At 48.2% G+C, this 23,471-nt stretch overlaps 1 protein-coding gene across 3 annotated transcripts in view; it reads right to left on the reverse strand.

Moving 5' to 3' along the window:
* Nucleotides 1–23,471, reverse strand: part of LOC147678958 (allantoinase, mitochondrial-like) — a 394,121-nt gene that overhangs the window by 163,796 nt on the left and 206,854 nt on the right. For all 3 annotated transcript variants that reach the window (XM_086942692.1, XM_086942694.1, XM_086942693.1), the window contains one exon: nucleotides 4,430–4,475. In XM_086942692.1, the coding sequence (XP_086798818.1) occupies nucleotides 4,430–4,475 (46 nt within the window). The remainder of the gene's footprint in view (nucleotides 1–4,429; nucleotides 4,476–23,471) is intronic.

The following is a 23,471-nucleotide window of genomic DNA, read 5'->3' on the forward strand; positions in this document are numbered from 1 at the left end:
TTCTTTCAAATACAAACAAGTGAACACAATGCCATAATGATAAGTTCAAGTAGAAGGAGAGGGTAAAAAGACTGGCCATAAGATGAGTTCTCGCATGCGACATCGAAGGCATGGCCCTTTAAGAGTTTGAATGGGAGAGTCAGATTGAAGTCAAATAAGGGAAAAAGATCAATAAGTTTCCCAGGGGAGTTTGCAGTTGACTCACCAAAATGGAATTTCAGAGCACCCATTACTATAGCTTAACATTTTCGAGAAGTCGCCTGAGTCAGGGCAGTGGCAAGTAGATCATAAGCCTGTGGTCCACCTTGAGGGGGTCGAAACAACAGCAGTATTACTCAATCACACCCAATGGTATCCTTCAATTTTATACTCAAGATCTGTACGGAAGGATCATAACCTGAATCAACTTTAAGTCCTTTCAGAAAGGATCTAAATAGTACAGTACACTACTACTGTTTTTGGCAGGTGGGGGTTAGTAATAGAGAGTAATCCAGAAGGGAAGAATGACAAAAATATCTGTAAAATTGGTGCTGAAAGAGGTTTTGGTTAGACAAACTGAATAGAATCTGAAGCCAATAATGAAATCCTTAATAGCAGGAAATTTGTTTTACAGACGATCAGGGTGATATGCAGCTGTTTGGGGAGCTGTTGATTATAGGAATAGATGAAAAAAATGTAAACGTTTCTGATATAAATCATGAGGTTTTAAAATAATCCACAACTGTAGGTCAAGAGAATGCTCTGGAACAAATACAATTAGTAAAGTTGTGCGACTATAGGGAGGAAAACAACAGGACTTCCTCTGTGATGAAGAAAATGTCAGCATACCTTGGCGTGGATGGACGCAGACACGCTTGCCTTTGGTCCTAAACACCGGCACTTGAAATTGCACATTTGCTTGACAGAATAACAACAAGTGTGTCAACCAAGATGGTTTACCAATAAAGGCATACTGACTAGAAGACAAATGGCAGCCGAAAACACCACCAGCTGATCCACACCACCAAGAGGACAGCATTCAAAGAACGATTGGACAACAGCACCCACCACAGCAAGGAACTCTTCAGAATCGTCAAAGAGCTCGCCGACCCCAGCGCATGCAGCAACGACATCACACCCTTGCAAGACCGCTGTGACTCACTCGCCTCGTTCTTTCACCGCAAGATCACTGACATACACAACAGCTTCGACGCACAAATCACGCACCCAACCACCGAACCAGCACCCCCTACCACCACCCTCTGGACCTGGACCCCGGTCAACACTGAAGACATCACCCGCACGATGAACACCATCCACTCCAGTTCCCCCACGGACCCTTGCCCACATCACATCTTCAACAAAGCCGACTCCATCATCGCACCCCAACTCCGGGACATCATCAACAGCTCGTTCGCATCCACCACCTTCCCGGAGAGCTAAAAACATGCCGAGCTCAGCGCCCTCCTAAAGAAACCCAACGCGAACCCCACTGACCTCAAGAACTTCTGCCCCATCTCGCTCCTCCCTTTTCCTGCCAAAGTCACGGAGAAGACGGTCAACAAACAACTCTCTGCCTTCCTCGAGTCCAATGGATCCCTCGACCCCTCGCAGTCCGGCTTCCGAGCAAACCACAGCACCGAGACCGCCCTCATCGCAGCTACCTACAACATCAGATCCCTGCTCGACAACGGGGAAACAGTTGCCCTCATCCTCCTGGACCTCTCAGCAGCCTTCGACACCGTTTGCCACCGCACTCTGATACATCGCTCAACAACACCGGAATCCAAGGAACGGCCCTGGAGTGGATCATCTCGTTCCTCGCCGGAAGAACCTAGAGAGTCCGCCTCCCCCCCTTAGGTTCCGCGGCCACCGAAGTCATCTGCGGCATCCCACAAGGATCCTCAACCTCTTCAACATCTACTTGAGTCCCCTCGCAGCCATCACACGCCAACACAACCTCAACATCATCTCCTACGCCGACGACACCCAGCTGATCCTCTCCCTCACCAACGACCCCGCCACAGCCAGAGTCAGCCTCTAGGAAGGAATGAAATACGTCGCGGAATGGATGAAGCTCAGCTGTCTGAAACTGAACTCAGACAAGACGGAAGTCCTCATCCTGGGACCATCCCACTCTGCCTGGGACGACTCCGCCCCCAATCCAACAGAGCATGCACGCAACCTGGGCTTCATCCTGGAGTCCTCACTCACGATGACCAAGCAAGTCAACGCTGTCTCGTCATCCTGTTTCAACACTCTGCGCATGCTTCAAAAGATCTTCCGGTGGATCCCCGTAGAAACCAGGAAGACGGTCACCCAGGCCCTCCTCACCAGTCGACTGGACTACGGAAACACCCTCTACGCGGGAACCACAGCCAAACTCCAGAAAAGACTCCAGCGCATGCAGAACGCCTCTGCACGACTCATCCTGGACACCCCCCCACCACAGCCACATCTCCGCCAATCTGAAAGACCTGCACTGGCTCCCCGAAAGCAAGAGGATCACGTTCAGACTCCTCACCCACACACACAAAGCTCTCCACGACATGGGCCCCAAATACCTCAACAGCCGCCTCACATTCTACACGCCCACTCGCCAACTCCGTTCTGCCAGCCTCGCCCTCGCCACTGTCCCACGCATCCGCAAAGCCACCGTCGGAGGAAGATCCTTCTCCTACCTGGCGGCCAAGACATGGAACTCCCTCCCCACCCACCTGCGGCTGACCCAGGACCACCTCTCCTTCAGGAAACAGTTCAAGACCTGGCTGATCGAGCAGTAGCTGCTCCCCCCTCCTCCCAGTGCCTTGAGACCCTTGCAGGTGAGTAGTGCGCTTTACAAATTTACTGATTGATTGATTGATTGAGAACATAGGTCAAGATCACAGATATCATGGATACCCACAAACATCTTCCCAGGAGCCAAAAAGTATGGACTGTGATGTGACTGAGACCTACACAAATGCTCACATAAGTCAGAGTCAAGGACATGGGTGGTAATGTGGGCGTAGGAGAGCAAACTGAGTGCTAGAGTTATTTTGAGGGTTTCATTTTATACTGCCCCCTACCTTAAAGGCCTAGTCTCTAGAAGAGACAACTACCTTTGGTGAATCACGTGTACAAAGGAAGTAACTTGACTATGGATTTCCGAATGAAATAGAACTTAAGGCCTGGCAATCTCCTATGCCTTTAGTCTCTTATCTATAAACAATGGAAGTAATTAGAAAGAGGTTCAGTTAAGGCAGGGTCGGACTGGGATTGAAAATAGACCTGGACATCAGAATAAAAGTGTCCCAAATTTGGAAATTTGTGCCATTTTGAACTTGTAAAGGCATGCTACAGAAGTGTTTTTAAAAGGTGTGTTGGAACCTATGTATTTGTGCTTGCTGTAGGAAATGTTGCAATATCAGGGACATCAGCAATAAAATACCAGCCCACATGACAATAAAACAGGCCCACAAACACCCCTACAGACGGCCCACACACTGACTTTTCAGACCAGCCTATCAGGCAGTCTGATTGCCCAGTGGGAGGGGATGAGCCTGTGAAGGCTCAAGCCAAGCTCAAGGCAGATTCCTGGCTCTGGCTTGGCTCGAAGTTCTCTTGGATTCTCGAGCCCAGAACGAGCTGACCCTTCACATGGCTACTGTCTGCCACCCATCCTCTGCCATCATGTGACAAGAATTAAAGACAAAGCATTAACTTTTGATGGAAAACAAGATATAGAGAAGAGATACTGATTAAGCGGCTGAATTGCACAATATGAAAGCAGAAAAACTGGGATCAATCTAGGCTCCCTAGTTTGACCAAACAGTATGATCCTAGGAAATTGTTTATTTCAGCCTTACCTCCTTTTTCTTCATTTTGAAATACAAGCAGTTCAGGACGTGCACTGCACAAATACATCTTGTGTTTGATTTAATAGACTATAATGTTGTTCCACATATAACAACCATCTAGGCCACAGAGAGCGTGCCTCTGACAACTAACTTACCTCTTTGTTTACTGGTATTGTCATCAAACATGGTGGAGGGCATGATTGTTTTGAAAACAATTACTTTCTAGTGCAAGCCACTTATTGCATTGATATAAGCTGGTGTACTAAGGTGAAATACTTTCAAATGTTATAAGATTACACTTTTTTTGATTTTGAAGTGACTAAATCATATTTTAAGTTGTTATATGTGTGATGCCTTAAAATATGAAGGTATTCCTACAGTAAGTGGTGCAGGACACTACTGTGCTTCCTTTCATCCGATTCATTTAAGTTGTAACAACAATTTTGAAAGATATTTAAAGACCAAACTCCCGTAAACACAAGGATTTAAATATTTCCCCCGCATAACCACATAATAAATGAATACGAAGGCCAACTTCAAACAATATGAATCAATTGAATTAGATGTTCATTGTGCTGGACTGCTCAGAGCTGGCTGAAGGCATTACTCACCCACTTGTGTTGGGATTTCTTTTCTATTGTCCAATTCGGCATGGAACTAGAGAACACATGAGACAAAATGGAAAGGAGGTTTCACTGTCTTACTATACCCACAAGTACACGATCACAAAGAAAAGTAGGTAATGCCATCTTTCATCAGATTTATTTAAATTGACTCAAAGCGGACTAACTTTCTTTTCCTGTGAATTGGTCTGAACCCTCTTTTTAGGTCGAGTCTGGGCAGCACATGCGCTTCTCTGCAAGACTTGCTGTACTGGATTATGGAAGAGAAGCCCTGCCCACTCTCTGCCCATATTTTTCATTGGCTTGTGTCTTTGTCCTTCGTAAATGCTGGCTTTTGATCCAGTAACCAGCTTGTTAGTCTCTAATAAGTACGTCCTTGTCTTCATTTGTAACCTCCCATGGCTACTGGCCCTTTTACTTTGGCTGTTACATGGTATGTCTCTAAGTCTGTAAGCATAACTTTCTTTAATGAGCTTTCACAGTGCAGGCACAACATGCTTTCCTGCAACATTCAGCGTACCATGTCCGCTTTCATTTTCCAAACAGCCTTGTTTAACCTGCGCTTTCAGTTTCGCATCTTTATATGTGTATTGCCTCAGGAAAATCCTCTCTGCTGTTGTAACTAGCCAGTTGGGGCCGCAAGAGGCAGGCATCTTACTCTTTTCTCTTGCGTGAGAGATGACGTCATGTGAATCAGCTCCAAGCCTCTAATGGTAGTGTTATCCCACCATGCGGCTGGAATCCTGGTCTTGCAGCGTGGGGCAATTTCATGATGAGCAAAGCAGATGTGTGAGATTTGTGGTAACTTCAGAGATTGCGCATCGGTTCAGACGGCGAGGCAGAGCTTACTGGCACTTGGGCTGACACTTTCAAAGAAAATGCTATGTGGTGCATTATGATTGCTTTGACTAGAGTCTTGAAGAATAAAGGAAGTCAATGAAAGCGATGATGTGGTGGTTCAACGGCAATCAACACAACTTCACCTGAACACTATGCCCACCCTAATAATGGCCGAGGATACTCCGCTAGTACAGATGTGTCAAAAGCATTTTACCTTGCTTTGCCCTTAAGAGATCATCTAACCATAAATACCCCCGGAAACAGCTCTGCTACCCCCACCCATGCAACTCTTCAAGGTAACAATTGACCAGCGCCTCCTGTGTTTTAAATGTACTCCCTATTCTTTTATATGGTTCTCCTGGTCATGCTTTAACTCTTATATAAAACATTCTGCGTTTTGCAAATAATTCCTAAGAATGCCATAATTTTTGTATTTACCTTCTGTCCAACACTTTGCCAACCCACAATATGAAACTTCAAGGAAATATCAAACAAATGACATAAAACTGGACACTTTTATCTAATTTATAGCTTCTCCCTACATGGCAAAGTCTTAGAACACAACAATGTTCATGTTTTATGATAGAAGACACTGCCTTTCTGGAGGGCCTGCCCTCATGTGGAAACAAAAAGGAAGCACCCAAGACATTAAATTTACATTTGATGATTCATGAGCTAGAAAGATTCCAATAGTCATGGTAGGAAAGTCGGTTCTTATAGTTTATGAAACATGAAATGATGCATGGCACTCAGTCACTTGTGTCTCAATTTAGTATTAAATCTGTTTATTCAGAGCAAAATATACACCAACCTGTGCTCAAAGGTGCACCGGCCACTCCCATACAACGCTTAGTCGAAAAACTTTATGGGCACAGTAGACAATCAGGATTTTAAACACAGCAAGCCGCCTACAACCCAGAGGGCCGGCCGCGTCAAATAGTAGTGCCATGTGTTGGAAGCTGAAAGTAGCTGGGTCATCAGTACAATCCCCCAAACAACCCCCCCAACCAACCCCCCCAACTCACCCAAACTGTCCCCTCCCCCTATCCCACCACCGCCCTTTTCTTGTCCGTCCAGTGATCCAATCAAACCCCGACCAGCCCTGGCATCCACAAAGGACAGTTCTTAAGGTTGTTCCTTCTGAGTTCTGCGCCGGCCAGGTCTCTTTAAACACTCTGGCAGCGGGGTGTCCGCTAGGTGTAATAGTCTCAGGTATCGGGGACAACTCAGTTCCCTAAATTCCCCAGTGAGTAACGACAAGAATGGCCTCCAGATCTCTGCAAACTCCTCTCCCCATCCAGCCGCTGCCAGGGACAACTTCTCCATCCCCAAAACAGTCCAAAGTCTGTGTAGCCAACCCAGATGTATAGGGGGTTGGGGGTCTTTCCAGCGCGCTACAATGTTCTGTACTGCGGCACCCAGCGCTATGGCAATCAACCTATCACGCATGGATTTCAAGGGGTACACTAGTGTGTTCTGCAGACCAAGGAGGATATAGGCCGGGAACCGAGGGAGCTGGGTGTCTAGATGTGCGTCCACCAGATCTAAAATGGTGTCCCAGTACTGCTTCAGTTTCGCGCAGTCCCAGAGTAGGTGTACGAGAGTGCCCCGCTCCCCACATCCCCTCCAACACCGATCGCTAATTTTAGGGTCCCAGCGATGGATGCGTGCCGGTGTATGATACCAGTACAAAGCCACTTTAGTTAGGGTTTCGGTAAGGCCTGTGTGGTAGGCCGAGAGCCTGGCTCTGTGGTAAATCCCCTCCCACTCCTTCCGCTGAAGTTGCCTCCCCAGGTCCTCCTCCCACCTGGCTACCCCTAGATGATAGGTGTATATGTGAGGGAGGAGCAAGTGTTGGTACAGGTCGGAGAGTAGCTTTTTCTCGGATTTGCGCGTGAGGAGCCACTTTTCATAGGGGGTAAGGAATCGCTGCGCCCCTGTCCGGTCGAAGGCTGAAGGACCCAGTGACGCACCTGTAAATACTGGAGCCGGTCTGCTTCTTGGATCCCATAGTCCTCCTTCACTTTTTGGAAAGAGAGAATGCCTTCCAGGTTGAACATGTGTCCCACCTCTTTACAAGGAGTGGACCTCCAAGCTCTATAGCTCTGTGTGTCAAGGCCGGGGGTGAAGTCGGGATTCCCGAATATGGGGGTCAGCGGAGATGGGAACGAAGTAAGTTCATTCCGGACCGCGACTCGGTCCCAGACCTTCATCACTGTTCTGGTGATGTAGGAAGCGTAGAGGTTTGGGGGTCTATGGCAGCGCGGTAGAAAGGGCACCCCCTGGAGCGGGCGACCGGCCACCGCCTGGTCCTGGAAGAGCCAGTGTTTGCTGGATTCCAGATGATACCATTCAACCAGGGTGCGTAACTGCGCCGCCTGAAAGTACAGTGTGAGGTCTGGCATACCCACGCCACCATGCGCAGGTGGGAGAGTCGCTATCCACTGCTTGAAGCGGGGGCGACACCCGTTCCAGATAAAGCGTGTCAGGTCCGCTTGCGTCTTCTGGAGCCAACCCGTCGGGGGGTGTAGGGGCAGGGTCTGGAAAATGTACAAAATTTGCGGCAAAAGGGTCATCTTGACTGCTGCGATGCGTCCAAGCCAGGAGAGTGTGAGGCGGTTCCACTTCCTCAACGTTTCCGCTATTTGTGCGCTCAACCTGGTGTTATTGGCCTCCGCTGTTCCCCGCACCGTCGGCGCCAATAGTACCCCCAAGTAGGGGACTGTGGAGGTGGACCACCGCAAAGCGAACTCAGCCTCGGTGTCCGTGAATACGTCAGGGGGCAGGGACACGTTCAGGGCCTCCGATTTCCCAACGTTGATTTTAAAGCCCGAGGCCCGCTCAAAGGAGTGTAATTCCACAAAAAGCGCTTGCAGCGACTGCATAGGTTCCATCAGGGAGAGCAGAACATCATCCGCATGCAGGCTAATCTTGTGCGTATCTCCCCCGAATGGAATGCCCCGGATGCGCTGATTATGTCTAATTCTCTGCGCCAGCGGCTCCATATAGAGCGCAAACAGGAGAGGAGAGAGCGGGCATCCCTGCCTGGTCCCCCTACCTATCGGGAAGCGCGGGGAGGTGTGGCCATTCACTCGTACCATCGCAGTAGGCTGACGGTAGCAATTAAATATCCTATTCCGGGTGGTCTCTCCGAGGCCGAATCTCCGGAGTGCCTGTTCAAGGAAGGGCCAGTGCACCCTGTCGAATGCCTTTTCAGCATCTATCGCCAGAAGCATGAACCCCAGTCTCATGCGGGAGCCCGCCTCTATAAGATGGAGGACGCGTCTGGTGTTATCACTCGTCTGTCGCTGAGGGATAAAGCCGGCCTGGTCGGGTTCGACAAGTTGTTGCATGTAAGGCGCCAGGCGGCTCGCGAGAATGTCTGTGTAAAGTTTTAAGTCTATATTTAGAAGCGAAATCGGTCTATAGGATCCGCACTGAGTGGGCTCTTTACCGGCCTTGGGGATCACGGATATTGCCGCCTCCAGGAGGTCTGGGTGGATAGCTCCTGCCTGATCAAAGGTGTTGAAAAGGTCTTTCAGTAGGGGGGCCACCTGCTGGCAGAAGGTCTTGTAAAAAGCCGCGGTGAAACCGTCAGGGCCCAGGGATTTCCCCAGTTTGAGACGGGAAATCGCGGAGATGACCTCCTCCAGACCAATGGGTCTGTCGAGGAACTGGGACTGCGCTTCAGTCAAGGACGGGAGAAGCGCCCCGTCCAAGTACTCACCGCCATCTGCCGTGCCCAGCCCATCAGCGTCATACAGCTCTGCGTAAAAGGACCCAAATGAAGCTGCTATGGCAGCGTCCTCGGTCCTCAACTCCCCCCGTGCATCCCGGATGGCGTGGACATGTCTCTGCTGCCTTTGTTCTCGCAGTTTGCATGCCAATAGCCTCCCGCAGCGATCCCCCCGGTATAGTAGGCATGCTTCAACCGTATAGCTGCGAATTCCGCGACATCTTGGTCGAGCGCCGCAAGCATCTTCCGCTCCGCGCACAGCTGGCGCCATGCCCTAGCTGCTCCGGTGCGTTGGTGTAGCTGCTCGAGTTCCCTCACGCGCTGTGTCAGCTCAGCCCTTTTCTGAGCGCGCTCCCTATTGTTGGCTACTGCTAGAGAAATGAACTCGCCCCTAAAGACCGCTTTAAGCGTAGCCCACTGTGTAGCCTTAGAGGTGTCGCCATTGGCATTATGTGTGAGGAATTGACCAATTGCTGTCTTGATCTTCTCCACGGTGGTAGGGCTCCGCAGTAGACCATCGCGCAGGCGCCAGTGGCGCTGCGGGGTGGGCGTGTCGGGGACAAGGAAGGAGGCCGATACCGGCGAGTGGTCGGATAGGGAGGCTGGATGTATCTCTACGTCGCGCACTCGGGACGCTAGCTGCTCAGAGCAAAGCAAGTAGTCTAGCCGCACATAGGACTTGTGGGCCGCCGAGTAATGTGTATATGCTGTGTCATGTGGGTGCATGTGTCTCCACAAATCTACAAGACCCAGATCCGTGAGGTGCGCATGGCCCTCCGCTGATAACGCCCCCACCTGTCCCACCCTCTGATTGGAGCGATCGGTGATGTTGTGAAAAACTAGATTCAGGTCCCCCCCCCCAGAAGCAGATGTTGGTGTGTGTTGGCTGCGGCGGTGTCAAGTGCAGAGTGTAGAAATTTCTCTTGCCCATCATTAGGGGCGTATATGGACCCTATGAGTAGTGTCTGACCCGCCACCTGAAAGCTAAGGAGTAGCGGTCTCCCCTTAATCTCTGCCTCCCTCTGCAGCACACGCCCCTTGAAGGACCGTGCAACCAGTATGGCCACCCCAGCTACCTTCTTGGACGCGGAGGAGAAGTGTTGTATCGGGAAGGTGCGTGACTTCAGCCTGTGATGGTCCTTGGAAAGCAAGTGAGGCTCCTGCAGGAGGCAAATGTCCGCTTTGGAGTGTTCTAGCAGTGGGAGGATTGCCCTTCGCTTGTTGGGGCTATTAAGACACCGGACATTCAGGGAAAGAACAGTCAGTGGAGGCATATTACCAGGTGTGGGAAGCACGCTATTGCTCGTGCAGTGCGCTTCTGGGGCTCAAGAGGTAAATGCGCCAGGAAGCCTACAGATTCGACGGACAAGAAGGTACCCCCCCATCCCTCCCCCCTCCCCACCCCCCCACAGTCACACCCTCCCTAACCCCAACCGTCAGGTCCAACACCGCCTAGCCCACCTGAAGCCACCCATCTCCCCCCCCCCCCCCCCCCAACAAAGTCCAAACTTGAAACCAATGAGAAGTAACCATTGTCCCGGTCCTGGCAATCCTACCAGTCCGTGGAGAGTCTCCGCAGGGACGTGGCAGTGGCGGCTCCACCCCGGCCCCCGACCTTCCTCCCCCCAAAGCGATGTGTGTTGCAGAATCCCCCGCTTACTGCTCAAGGGGGAATAGCGGTGTCCCTCTCCACTTCCTGGACCGCCGCTGCTCGTTCCTGGGCGATAGTCGTGGGATCTGGCCTCAAACGCGACCCACGATTGCGCCGTCGGCGCACTCTCTGCCAGTCATCCCGATCACGATGCGCCGCCCCATTCTGGGAGCCATGGGCTGACCCCTCTTCCGTGTCCGAAGGGTCTGGCAGGTCGATGCCCAGGAGGGTGCAGGTGTCCCTGTGGGAGCGAAGTTGGTGCAGCTTTCCTTGCCATTTAAAGATGATCCGAAACGGGTGCCTCCAGGAGTACGGCACCTCTTTGTCACGTAGAAAGGCCGTCACCACTTTAAATTCACGCCGCTTCTGAAACGTGATATCCGATAAGTCCTGGTATAGCGCCACCTAAACCCTTCGGATTTGTAGAGGTTGCTTCCGTCTGGCCTCCTGGAGGATTCGCTCCTTCAACGGGAAGTCCGGGAGGTAAGCTAGGATGTCAGGCGGAGGGGCCGGGCCCGTCTCGGCGGGCCCACCCTGTGGGCCCGGTCAATGCGAACAGGGAAGTCCAACGCTTCTCCTAGAACTTCCCGGAAGAGGTCCTGCAAATATCCGGTGGCGCTTTTCCCTTCAGCATTCTGTGGGACATTCCTGACCCGTATATTGTTTCTCCGGGAGCGGTTTTCTAAGTCCTCCGCGTGTGCCTGTAGGCCGACTTGCTGTTCTTGGAGGCGGAGAACCTCTTGCTGCAGGTGTGCGAGCTCCTCGCCGCGTGCTTGGCTAGTCTCCTCCATCGCTGCCACTCTTTCCCCCAGTCCATCCAAATCCCGCCGCAGTTCTCGCTGCTCACCTGCGATGTCCTGCTTAAGAGCTTGGAAGTCCTCTCGAAGAGTGTTGAAGAGAGACTCCAGAAAAGTGCGGGTGATGGGAGCGTCTTGCTCGTCCAGAGGTTGCGGCCCCGTAACTGCCGGGGTAGGGGGGGGCGTCTGGGCCTTCCCCCCTTTAGCAGTCAGTTTGTGGAGCATAACTGGAATTGTGCGGTTGGTCCTGCGGTTCGTGTTGGCCATGCCCCCACCTGGGCCCAGACCGTGCACACCCGTGCCCAGGGGAGGCTCACTCCGGCTTCCGGGTAGCTGCCCGGGCTGTCCTCCCGAGTCGCCGCCGATCGCTGCCTCACCCGGCCTGTACCTCCACACGAAGCCCTCACTGCTTGACATCCGCCAGCGAGCGTGTTATGGCTAGACCAGCCCCAGCAAGTGGTCACCGCTCTTCTCGCCGGGGACCCGAGTTCCCTGTCCCCCCAAGGTGGAGCTCCGGGCCTGCCTTGGATGGGTCCCGCCAGTGAGTCCGCGCTCCTCGGATCGCAGTGAGAGCGGAGGGGGTCCCGCAGCACCTTCGGGGGGGTCAATCCACCCCCTCGGCTCCCCGAGATCCGGACCCAGCACACCGCCCTGCTCAGCTCTCAGTAAGCCAGGCGGACTTATGTCTCAATTTAGATCCATCTCTGATTATACACAGATTTCTAAAAGAGTGACTGTCCATCTATATTTAGCCACAGAAAACCACCTTTTCAAGACTCAGTTGCAACAATGAAGATTCATCGTCTCAAACCTTCATGAATTATGCTTTTTCTATATACAAAATCTGGCCATATCAACAAATACATCAGTGCTTTAATGTCACTACTTGTGTGTCTGGGATCTGGGAAGGACTAGGATCAGGCTAGGTGAAGTGAAGAGCGCAGTGGAACCAAATCTGCCCAAGGTCACACACAGAGTCAGAGGATAAAAGGAACTCGATGGGGGTGCTCTGCACAGAGAACAGAGATGTGAGAGCTCAGATGGAACAGACACTCAAGAGGAACTTCATCATTTAGAATACCTAAACTCAGGGTCCCCCTTTTAACCCCTTATAACTCTGTATTCTGGATTTATTCATTCTCTAGTATTGATTACGCTGGGAGTTACCAGGCACTACTCTTGGCGACTTGCCATCTCGGATTAGTTACCAGTAAGCTTCATTTTGAGCCTCTATATTCAGTCCCTCTGAAATTTCTGACGTATAAGGTCTTTTTAGCTCTCGCCTGGCATTAGCAGCGCACATGCACTGTCTCGAGGGCCTTTTGTAATCAATACGATTCTAGCAGTGTACTTGGAGCCCAGCCCCTCTTTTCCATTGGCTCGTGTCATCGTTTATGTTAAACGATGGCACGTGATTGGGAAGGGGGCTTTGGGTTACCTCCTTGTCCACTTTTTGGACGGCCCATCTGGACAGACTGAAGCCATCTTGGTTTGGCGTGACATGGGAGGGTGTGCTGATAGGACCCACGACCCTTGACGCCGTTTGGTTCCTACGCGGACAGGCTATCTGGTGCGTTACTTCACTTGCAGCATTCCAAGGTAAAACCACTTGTAAACTGCTTGTTTTTTAATGGAAGAAATGTGGTAAACGATGACTGGCCTATCCAGCCTACCTAACAAATTCTCAAAACATTTCACAGACATGAAGGGAAAATTTCTAATTTCTAGGTTTGGTAAAGCGCAACAGCTACCCCAGCAATGGGGTGTCCCGGCGCTAAAAGACAAACTAACTCTTACAGAACGGGAAGGGGAGGATGAGGGCCCTAGAGAGCGGGGAAGAGGTGGGTGAAAAGAACAAGATAATGTGCTGTAGTAAACTGAGCTGAGCTGGCTTTAATGCGCCCTGAGTAGCACAGCGTTACTCAGATAGGGCACTCGCGCGCAGCTGATAAACTCCACTGAAGTAATGCTTTTGGCAGGCCCTCCTCTGAGCTTGGCAGCCATTTGGAGAAAGCAGCCTGGCTTCAGGCACAGTGAATGAATGATTGCCTAAGCTGTGCATCAGAGAGCAAACTATGATGAGCATTTCATGTTGAGCAATGGGTAAATCTCAGCCACTGAAATAATGCAGCAGACAGTTGCCCAGTCTTAGTAGCAGGAATGTCGCGTCAGCAAATTCCCTCCACAACATTAAACACAGAGACCAAAATATCTCTGGAATGCTTCAGGGAAAAAGAAAGACATGCACATGGACACACAGCTTGTTTCGGAATGCGGAGCTGTATTTCACGTCACAGTTACCAGGGAAAGCAGCTTCAGCGGCACGAGTGTGGAACATATGCCTATTCATATAGCATTAACTTTAAATGCCAGCTATTTCTTTTGCCTGCAGTTGTGTGCTTCGCTACATGGTGATCTATTCTCCACCTCCTTTTGAAAGTTGCTGTAATAAAAGGGTATAAGTGACACTAACACTACAGCTACCCGCTATTTGAGCGCCTGGTTGGGCGTGATTTATTCTGGTCTACTGGGCAAATAATAATTGCAGTGCATGGCAAAACTGAAAGGATTGTTATCTAAAAACATCACTAGTAAAGTGACCACCTCAGTGAATGCTTTTTTAAAATTATTATTACTAGCATGTAGCAGCCACACTTAGTTGGCCCGCATTTTTTTCATTTTATTTTGTGATATATGCTATAAGCATTGCACCCCGACACTGAATCACATTTATTTTTAGGTATACATGCAGATGTGATTAAGCATGCCGCACGGGGCAGTGGGTTTCTCAGCCAGATCCGAAAAAATGCACATTGCAAAGGTGCCAAATAGGCCCAGGGCATTTTGATAACCTGTTCTGGATTTAACATCTGGAGTTAATGCCATTTGCTTTGCTATACAATACCATTAACAAAGCAAATGGCTTTAACTTAATGAAAAGCGAGACCTATTGCATTTTCAATGCTTGCTCTTAGTGGCTATCTCCTCCGGGTGGAGGTTGGGAAAATTGATGTCCTATTGTTTTCCGAGCAGCAGGTCACCAGAACATTACCACCAGGAACCGTGGAAGAACCACAGACTTTGCAGGGTGGCAGCCTAAGTACTAGGTTGCAAGTGTTAAATATACCTATTAAATCGGTTGACTCCTTGTATTCTAGCTTGGGAGCACTTTTAGTGGTGACCTTGTATTCCTTCCTTGCACCAGGACTGTAGTTCGGTCCAAAAAACCTGCATAAATATTCTTTGTCCAATTTGTAAATCTTTTAAAGATTGCTCCAGTTAACAACAGAAGACGTTGACGCTTTATAAGATTCTAAAATCAACCTTAATTCTGAATCATAGGATAACACTGGCCATATACCCTTGCTGCATTACAAGCAATAGGAGTTTTGCTTTATGCCCAGATCACATTTCTAAACACGCTTACATAGTGATATATTTATAGTCACAGAGATTTTCCTATTATCAAATTCGAATTTTTCGGTAAAGTTCACCTCCGCACTTTATTTAATCTCCATATGGGTGAACAATTTTACTTTATATTAAGCCACCAAACTCCTGCATGGTGTAGAATTTTTGAGGGGGGTGCATCTGAATATTTGAGGGAGTGCTTACACAGCGACGCATTTATCGCCACAAAGATCTAAGTCAAGAGTTCTTAGCCTTAGTAAGCTCATTAAAATGAGATTAAAATGAGATTGTATTTTTTATGATTGCCGGTTTACTTCCTAAATATATAATGAAGACGACAATGAAAACATAACACCACAGCGGTGGTCATATATTGTAATTAAAATTAAAAAAAAAAAGAAACGTAACCATTCCATATAATTTTAATAGAACTGTATGGATGTTTCCAAGCAGACTAGTATGCTTACAACAGGTATAGAACCCCCTTTTAGTTATATTATAAATTATTATTCTTAATACTGCAAACAAAGAGTACTTAGGTCTATGAATTAATTAATCCTGTAGATGTAGTTTAAAACCGCAAGGGTAGCTCAAAATAAAATATTAATGAAGAGAAAAAAGCTTTAGTAAGCGTAAATGATTGTCCCACCAGCCCTAGCACTGACTGAAGTACACTTCTTTTCATGTGGATGTACCCACGTGATCAGGTAATGATGGAGCGGGGATTCGCAACAAGAAACCCGCTTGTATTGAGTACCCCTGTAATACGTACTAATTTTAAGTTGTAAGTATATTAATGTGTAATCACACGTGGGAAATTTGCTTTGCGACATGCATGAAATTAATCCTAACACTACGTAAATAACCGCAGACGTAATATTATGGTGTGTAGAACATGTTATGAATGTTTTGCATGGCAAATTGCATGTATATGTAGTAAACAGCATGACATATGTTGCTTTGTCATAATATTTAACGCTACTTTCCTGCTTATGCTTTAGGTTAACTGTTAATATGGACTAGAGTTAAGGTGGGTGGTCAACAGTGTGAAAATTGCATTGTCACAATATTAATTCACATTATTATTAAATTCTACCGCCGTTCTTTTAGTAAATGGACAAGTCTCCATTTTGGGTTAAGTTAGCGGAATTGTGATGAGTGAAACTCGCAGGGTGCATAAAGCACGTGACTGAGTGGCTGGAATGCTGAACAAGCTGAAAGAGTGTGACACGGTGAAGGACATGACGCTTGACGAGCAGCCAACTCCAGTGACTTAGTGTGAAAATCCACAGAATGTTAAATGTACACACATTTGTCCTCAACTCGTTACTTTATCCTCATGAGAGAGCAGGGATGCATATTGAATATGTGGTAATGGAAAACTCAACAATGGGGCAGTCAAAGTAGAATGATCTAATAGTAGGGTGACTATCCACCCCTCATTTTAACCAATCCGGTAGCTAGGATGGGTGACATTAGCAACTTTGGTGGGATGGAACTGTATTGTAAGGGTATAAAGAAAAGGTGATTTAGGGGCGGGGTGAGAAGTGAGGGCGGCAGTTGCGGATGCTGCTTTAGGCGTGAGGAGAGAGAGGGTGCGCTGCTGATTGTCGGGTTGCAGAGAGGCCTAACTGTTCCAGTGCTATCCTTGTTCTGATCTTTGAGTTGTTGATCCCCGAAGCTCTGTCTGGGGGTCCCCTGCTGCTATCAAGGCCTGGGTGGTGGTTTTCCACGTTCTCATTCCTTGGGTTTGTATCTTTAATAACTCTAAGTCAATATTTTTTTACTTTTTGTATGTTCATCTATCCTTCTGAATTGAGAATTGATTGATGCATATGTCTGTTGTCCCTTCATTTATCCCCTCCATTCAATGTATGTTTCTTGGGATTTATTATTTGACAGCTGTGTTTAGAGTGTAGTCTCTCTCATGAGGTATTTCTAAGATTTTTGCATTTGAGTTAGATCAAATTTAACAACTTACAAACGGTGTGTCTGTGATTATTTTTGTATATGTATTATTTGAGTAACTGTTGCCTTCAATTTTCCAACTAATTGGTCCATCTATTAAGAAGATGGAAAGTTGAACAAAAGGTTTATTGTGAAAAATGCGAACCGTCTAAACTTTTGAACAGCTGAGTATGAATTGGTAAGGAATTGGCAAACTTGACACCAGTGCAACAGGGACTTTTAGTGAATGTATATGCGCCAAAACAAGATGAAATAATTGAATGTTGGTCCCATGTCCAAATTATTGGGTCTGCGCTGGATCAGTAACATGCTATCACTCACACTACAAGAGAACCAATGGCTGAAGTGGAATCACCTATTGCCCCATGTTGTACGCTTTTGTTAGTGGAAGCAAAATATGAAAGCTGAACATTGTCTAGTAGAAGGGCTGGTAGACTGTGAGCCCACTGTACTCCCTGCAAACGCCCACCTGATGGGGACAGGGGTCTGATGGAGGGGCTTGCATATCTCTTGTTCTGAGGATGCACTGTTAGAGTGACATGTTTCCACTGCTATTTCAGAGAACGCTGTTTGTCTGGGCATCTCTTAACTACAAGAACCTCAGGGGCGTAATAAAGACCCCCGGAGCTCCGGGGTGAGGGGGGGGGGCGAGGGCAGGTAACCTTACTCTGGAGGGGGGCCCATCTACTTCTGAAGCCTTTAGCAAAGGCTGCAGGACAAAATACACCAGCTGCTGCCAGACTGAATTAAACCTGCTGCAGGTGATGGCATATGCTAGCGCAGTGACATGCTCTCAAGGAACTTGCGAAAAACATCACTGTTGTTGGCAGAGAAGCCCTCCAGGGGAAAGGCAACCTCCAAGTCTCTTCCTATCAGTGACGAAGGAAACTACAGCAGAGCCCAGGGTGAGAAAATGCAAGACAGCACAGGGAAGGAGAAAGGCAACCTAGAGAAAGCATACACTTTAGAGACACAGGTGAGAGAGAGGAAACGACATACAGAGGGCAAGAATTAGTGTGAGGTGATAAAGAACAGCTTACAGAAAGAGGTGGAGAGGTGAGAAAAAGGCAGGTGACAGAGGAGACATGTGTGAGGCAGAAATAGGCGAGAGATGGTAGCCAGTGACTGACAGTAGACAGACGAGAAAGAAGCAGGCAAGGGAGAGAGGAACAGGGTAGAGGGACAGACAAGACACATGTGTGTTAGCGATGGACAGGTGAAATACCACAGAGAGAGTTAGAAGGGAAGGCCAGTGATAGAGGTACAAAAGAGACTGCAAGGAGAAAATGAAATAGCTGAGAGAGAGAAAGAGAAACAGAGAGTGAGTGAGTTGGGGTTAGTAAAGAGACAGCCATGTAATAAAGAACAACTGAGAATATCAATAAGAGACAAATGTGAAAGAGTTAACAAGCAGGTGAGAGACAGCTATAGATAGAAGTGCAAAAAGTGATAGAGCTACAACAATAAGAAATATACCACTGAGAAAGAGAGGGACAGTTGTTAGGAAAGAGATAGGTTATACACAGCTGAGAGATATAGAAGAGAAATTTGTGAACGAGAGGTGATAAAAACTTAGAGGCATATGGGAAAGAGACAGCTCCAAGGACACACCGAGGTGGGCATGGAAGAGGGCGAAAGACTGGGAGGGAACAATAGGTAAGCAAGGTACTTTGGTGATGAAGAGACAGAAGTGAAAAAAGAACGGCAGAGAAGAAGGGACAGACAGAGAGAGATAGGGAGGATACAGAGATTTGAGAGAGATGAACAGAGGTGAAACACAACTGAGAGAGGTACAAATGGCAGCAGATGAGAGAGGTGACAAAGAAACACATGTGAAAGCAGTAGCCCTAAGAGAGCACAAGTAGATCCTAACGAGAGGGATGAGAAAGAGACCTGCAATTTAGAGAGGAGGGGTGAGAAAGGGACAAACTAAAAGAGGTGATTGATCCACAGACATATGAGAATGGGGCAGCAGAGAGAGAGAAAGAGGGGAGAAGTAATGAACATGATAAAAAGGCAGGTGACAAAGACACAGTGGGGGAGAAAGAGTGAAGAAAATCAAGTGACAGATACAGGTGAGAAAGAGCTGAGAGAGTGGCAGAGTGAGCGGGAGATAAGAGAGAACATGGTGATACAGAGACAGGTTAGAAAGAGAGCAAAGAGGCGGAGAGGTATTTATTTTTTTATTTATTTTATTTAGTGTATCCTATATAGCACACGGCTACCCCAACGGGGTGTCCCGGCGCTCGTTGTGTGTGAGTAAAGTGTTACAAGTTCTTAACGAGGTTTAACAGAATAGGAATGATTTTACAGCTTTTCGGAATGGGAGTTCTTCTTGAATGAGTCAAATGGGTAGGGGAAGGTTGTTTCAGAGAGTGGTGGCACCTACTTGAAACGTTCTTCCACCTGAACGTACCTTTTTTAATTTAGGGATGACAAGAAAATTTTTTGAACTGGAGCGGAGGAGTCTGGTGTTCCTGTAGGGGCGAAGGGAAGAGGAGAGATATGCAGAACCCTTGCCCCTTACAGCTCGGTGGGTCAAAGTCAAGGCCTTGAATTCTGCTCTTTGTTTAATCGGGAGCCAATGGAGGCGACGTCTGTGAGGAGAGAAGTGATCACGCAAGGAAATGCCACAGACCAGGCGGACTGCAGCATTTTGGACCATCTGAAGGCAATGGCATAGGCCAGAGGAGAGTCCAATATAGAGGCCATTGGCATAGTCCAAATGGGACGTGATCAATGCCTGAATGATAGTTCTTCTGGTGTTGTTGGGTAAAAAGTTAATAAACTTTTTAATCATTCTGATTTTCTAAAAGCAGGCGGCCGATACCGTTTGGATTTGTTTGTCAAATGAGAGATTAGTATCCCATCTGACTCCAAGATTCTTCACTAACTCTTTGGGTATGGGGGATGTGCTTAATTCGTGGGGCCACCAGAGATTGGATTCAAGGGGGGAGGATTGGTGAAAGAAGAGGACCTCAGTTTTTCCGGCATTAAGCTGAAGGAAATTATCGTCCATCCAGCTGGCTTAGATTGAACTCGTTCAAGGAGGACTGGGTGGGACAAGTCGAGCAGCACCAACACCGCTCTAGATCCTTCATCCAGTCCCCATCTTACAGCATCAGCCATTTCTATTAGTGCCGATTCAGTGCTATGACCGGTTCTGAACCCATGTTGGGAGTTATGAAAGGAGCCATTGAATTCAGAGAAATCCGCTAGTTGTTGATGGGCTAGTTTTTCAAGTACCTTTGCCGGGGGAGGTAGCAGCGAGATTGGTCTATAGTTAGATGGTTCTTTGGGATCGGCATTTGGTTTTTTAAGAATGGGAACCAGACGGGCATGTTTCCAGGAATCAGGGAAGATACCTGTCCGGAATGAATCCTTCCAGATCTTATTAAGAAATGGATTAAGAAGCTGGGCCAAGGATGTATAATGTTTGGCCGGCCAAGGGTCTGTGGGTGACCCTGATTTACATTTTGATAGTTCTGTCAGGGAACGTTCAAGGGAGATTTCAGCAAAATGGGTGACCAGTTGATAAAGAGACAGACATGATATAATTGATATAAAGAGACAGGTAAGGGAAGAGGTAAACAAGAGGTAATAAAGAGATAATTATGTGAGCGAGAGGTCGGTGAAAAAGAGTGGGGGGAAGGGGTGGAAGAGGTAATAGAGAGAGAGATGTAATCAGGAAACAACTGATAGAGAAAGGGAGTTGTGATGACAAAGAGACATGAGAAAGAGAGAGAGGTGAGAGAGGAAAACAGGTGACAAAGAGATGATAATATGGAAGAGTGAAAAGACGGACAGCAGAATGGAGGAGAGATGAGAAAATTAGCACAGAAGAGAAGGGGTAACATGTAGAGGAGTGCAACATAAAAGGGGAAAAGTAACCATATTCTACTACAAATATAGATTAACATCCTGGTGTTATATTATAGAGAATTTATATGTATGTAAAGTGTTAGCCACCATACAAAGAACAGCATCACCCAATAGAGCAGTGACTTATCCTTAGCTATACGTTTCCTTGAAATGGCTGGTTTGTATAGCAAAATCAAAAATGGGGGGAAGCAGAGGGAAATGCTAGGTCCACCCTCCTGATGCAATGGTAGACCTACAAAATCTGCGATGTCGGATAGGGAACCTAGCAGAAAAAAGAATGGATTTTCGCCCAATCTGAGTTGGAAATTCTGTTGGAAAGGAGAAATGTCCTTACTATTGATAGTGCTCCTACGTAACGTCGCAAGTTGTAGCACGCCTCAATCCACAGCGGATTGAGATGGACCCTATGATGAAGCATGTCACCGTGGAGAAACCCTAGTGAGTGAGGAGACTCAAGAAAGGAAATTTCTCCTTTCCAACAGATTTTCCAACTCAGATTGAGCGAAAATCCATTCCTGGTTTATATAGCTTCCAGTTGCCTAGATATCAGAAGGCAAACTTATTATAGGGAAACCACTTAGATTGAAAGATGGCTTTTAAAGTATCTCAAAGAGATAAGTCTCATTGGAGCTGAATATCTCAAATGTCTTCTGGGGCAGTATCTTTTAATGACTTTTTAAGGCACAAATGGGCTTTGTAATAAATAGCTCCATGGGCCAGGTACAGATGTTTTAAGTCTATGGATCACAACATAATGTGGTTTATTCACTCTGTAAATCAATCACACAGCTTGGTCTTGAGCTATCTGGAACATATAAATCTGCCCAGCAGTTATCTTGGCATGAAGGACATTGTCACAGTCCATACAAAATAAAAAGATAACCCTCATAAATGCAGCCCTTTTTGTTGAGCCCAAGAATGGAAGAATATTTCTGGCCAGTCTAAACTAAACCTTTTACATCTGTCTTAATTTGGGGAACTAAAGAGAATTGATGTCCAGATTGAATAGCGCTCGCTCTGTCATTACTGTTATTTGCCTGTTTTTTGCCTTTTTTCTCTTTTTTTCTTCTGTTTTCCTGTTTTTCCTTGGCCTGTTCCCCCACCTCTGCTGCCCCCAGGTCCCGTCCCCCCAGCGTGTTCCCTCTCCCGCCTCCAGCCTCCCAGCTACTCACCCTCCGACTGACTCCTACTTATTGGCGTCTGCTGCACGCCAAGGAGAGGAGGACCTCGGACATCCTGGTCAAGGTAACTACTCTCCCCTTCTGCAGCTCCGCCGTTAAGGCACTGCCCTTAGCGACTTCTGGTGATCCAGGTAAGGTGTTCAAGGCCCTCCTCCACCCACATGTTCCTACCTGTGCCTCAACCCCGGTGGTCTAGTGGAAGAGCATGCTCTTCCGCTAGTCTGCTCTGTGTTTGTCATCCTCTTTCTGTTTTTGGCTCTCTCTTTGCCTGTTTCTTTGTTCTGTCTTTTCCTTCTGTTTTCCTGTGTTGTGTTGCCTTTTCCCCTGCCGCAGCTGCCCCGTGGCCCCTTCCCCAAGCGTGTTATCGATGCCGCTTCCTAGCGTCACACCCGCCCCCGTCACCTACTTAATGGAGGCCGCTATGCAGCCACACCACGGGCAAGACCAATATGCGTCTATCTGTACCTGTCGGAGACCCGACCGCGCCATGCTGTAGGGACCCTGGTCCCCTGATCCCCCTCGCCGCTACAACCCCAGCTCTCTCCATGCACTCAACCCCGGACAAAACAACAACTGCCAGCTCTCGATGACGAGCAACACTCAAGGCCTTTTCTCCTGCCTATAATGCCACTGCACCTTCACCCACCTCCGGACCCAGACAGCCTCCCCCAATCCACCAGAAATCACCATACACAAGACCCTGAGCTTACAGAGACCTCGACCAATGCCGGCTATGCACCAGACATCACAACTGCCATCCTAGACTGATACAAGATCTGCCCCAACCACCCAGGAGGAGGACTCACCATCCCACACAAAAGCTCCCTCTGCCTTGCCACCTTGAACGATGCCTTCTCCTCCACCGAACGCCTGCATTTCCAGACCCTGACCAGCCCAAAAAACCAAACTTCGTGGCACCCTTGCCTACAGACCCCCCAGACCTCATGCCACATTGACCGCCACTAACCTCATCTAACCACACGCCATCACCTCCACTGACTACACACTCATCGGAGACCTGAACATCCACTTCGACAACCCCAGCGACCCCAACTCCACCTCCCTCCTGGACAAGCTCAACAACATTGGACTGAAACAGCTCGTCACCACACCTACCCACTAGGCAGGACAAACCCTCGACCCCATCTTTGCAGGAGGAAATAACATCCACTTCAGCCATACCATGCAAACCCCATGGATGGACCACCACTGAGTACACTTCCTCATTGACAAACCCAAGCCTCCGAAACCTGCTCCACGCCCTCCGCAAAGGAATTGGAGCAAAGTCGTAGAGTCACAGAGGATCAGCTCAACTCTACCCTCAACCAGGATAACTGCACCACCGCGACAGATGCCAACTTCGCAGCCAGGGAACTGTACAAATGGATCTTCAACTGCGCAGGCAAGCTCACCCCGTAAGCAACTCCGACAGACAGCACCCCTGGAAGGCCGCCTGGTTCACAACCGACCTCCAAGATGCTAGACGCACCTGAAGACATCTCGAGAAGTACTGGAGAAACAGCAAAACTCTGAAAGACGACACCGCCTACAAGAACACCATAAC

Source organism: Lissotriton vulgaris, chromosome 11 (genome assembly GCF_964263255.1).
Source record: "Lissotriton vulgaris chromosome 11, aLisVul1.2, whole genome shotgun sequence".
Classification (NCBI taxonomy): Eukaryota; Metazoa; Chordata; class Amphibia; order Caudata; family Salamandridae; genus Lissotriton; species Lissotriton vulgaris.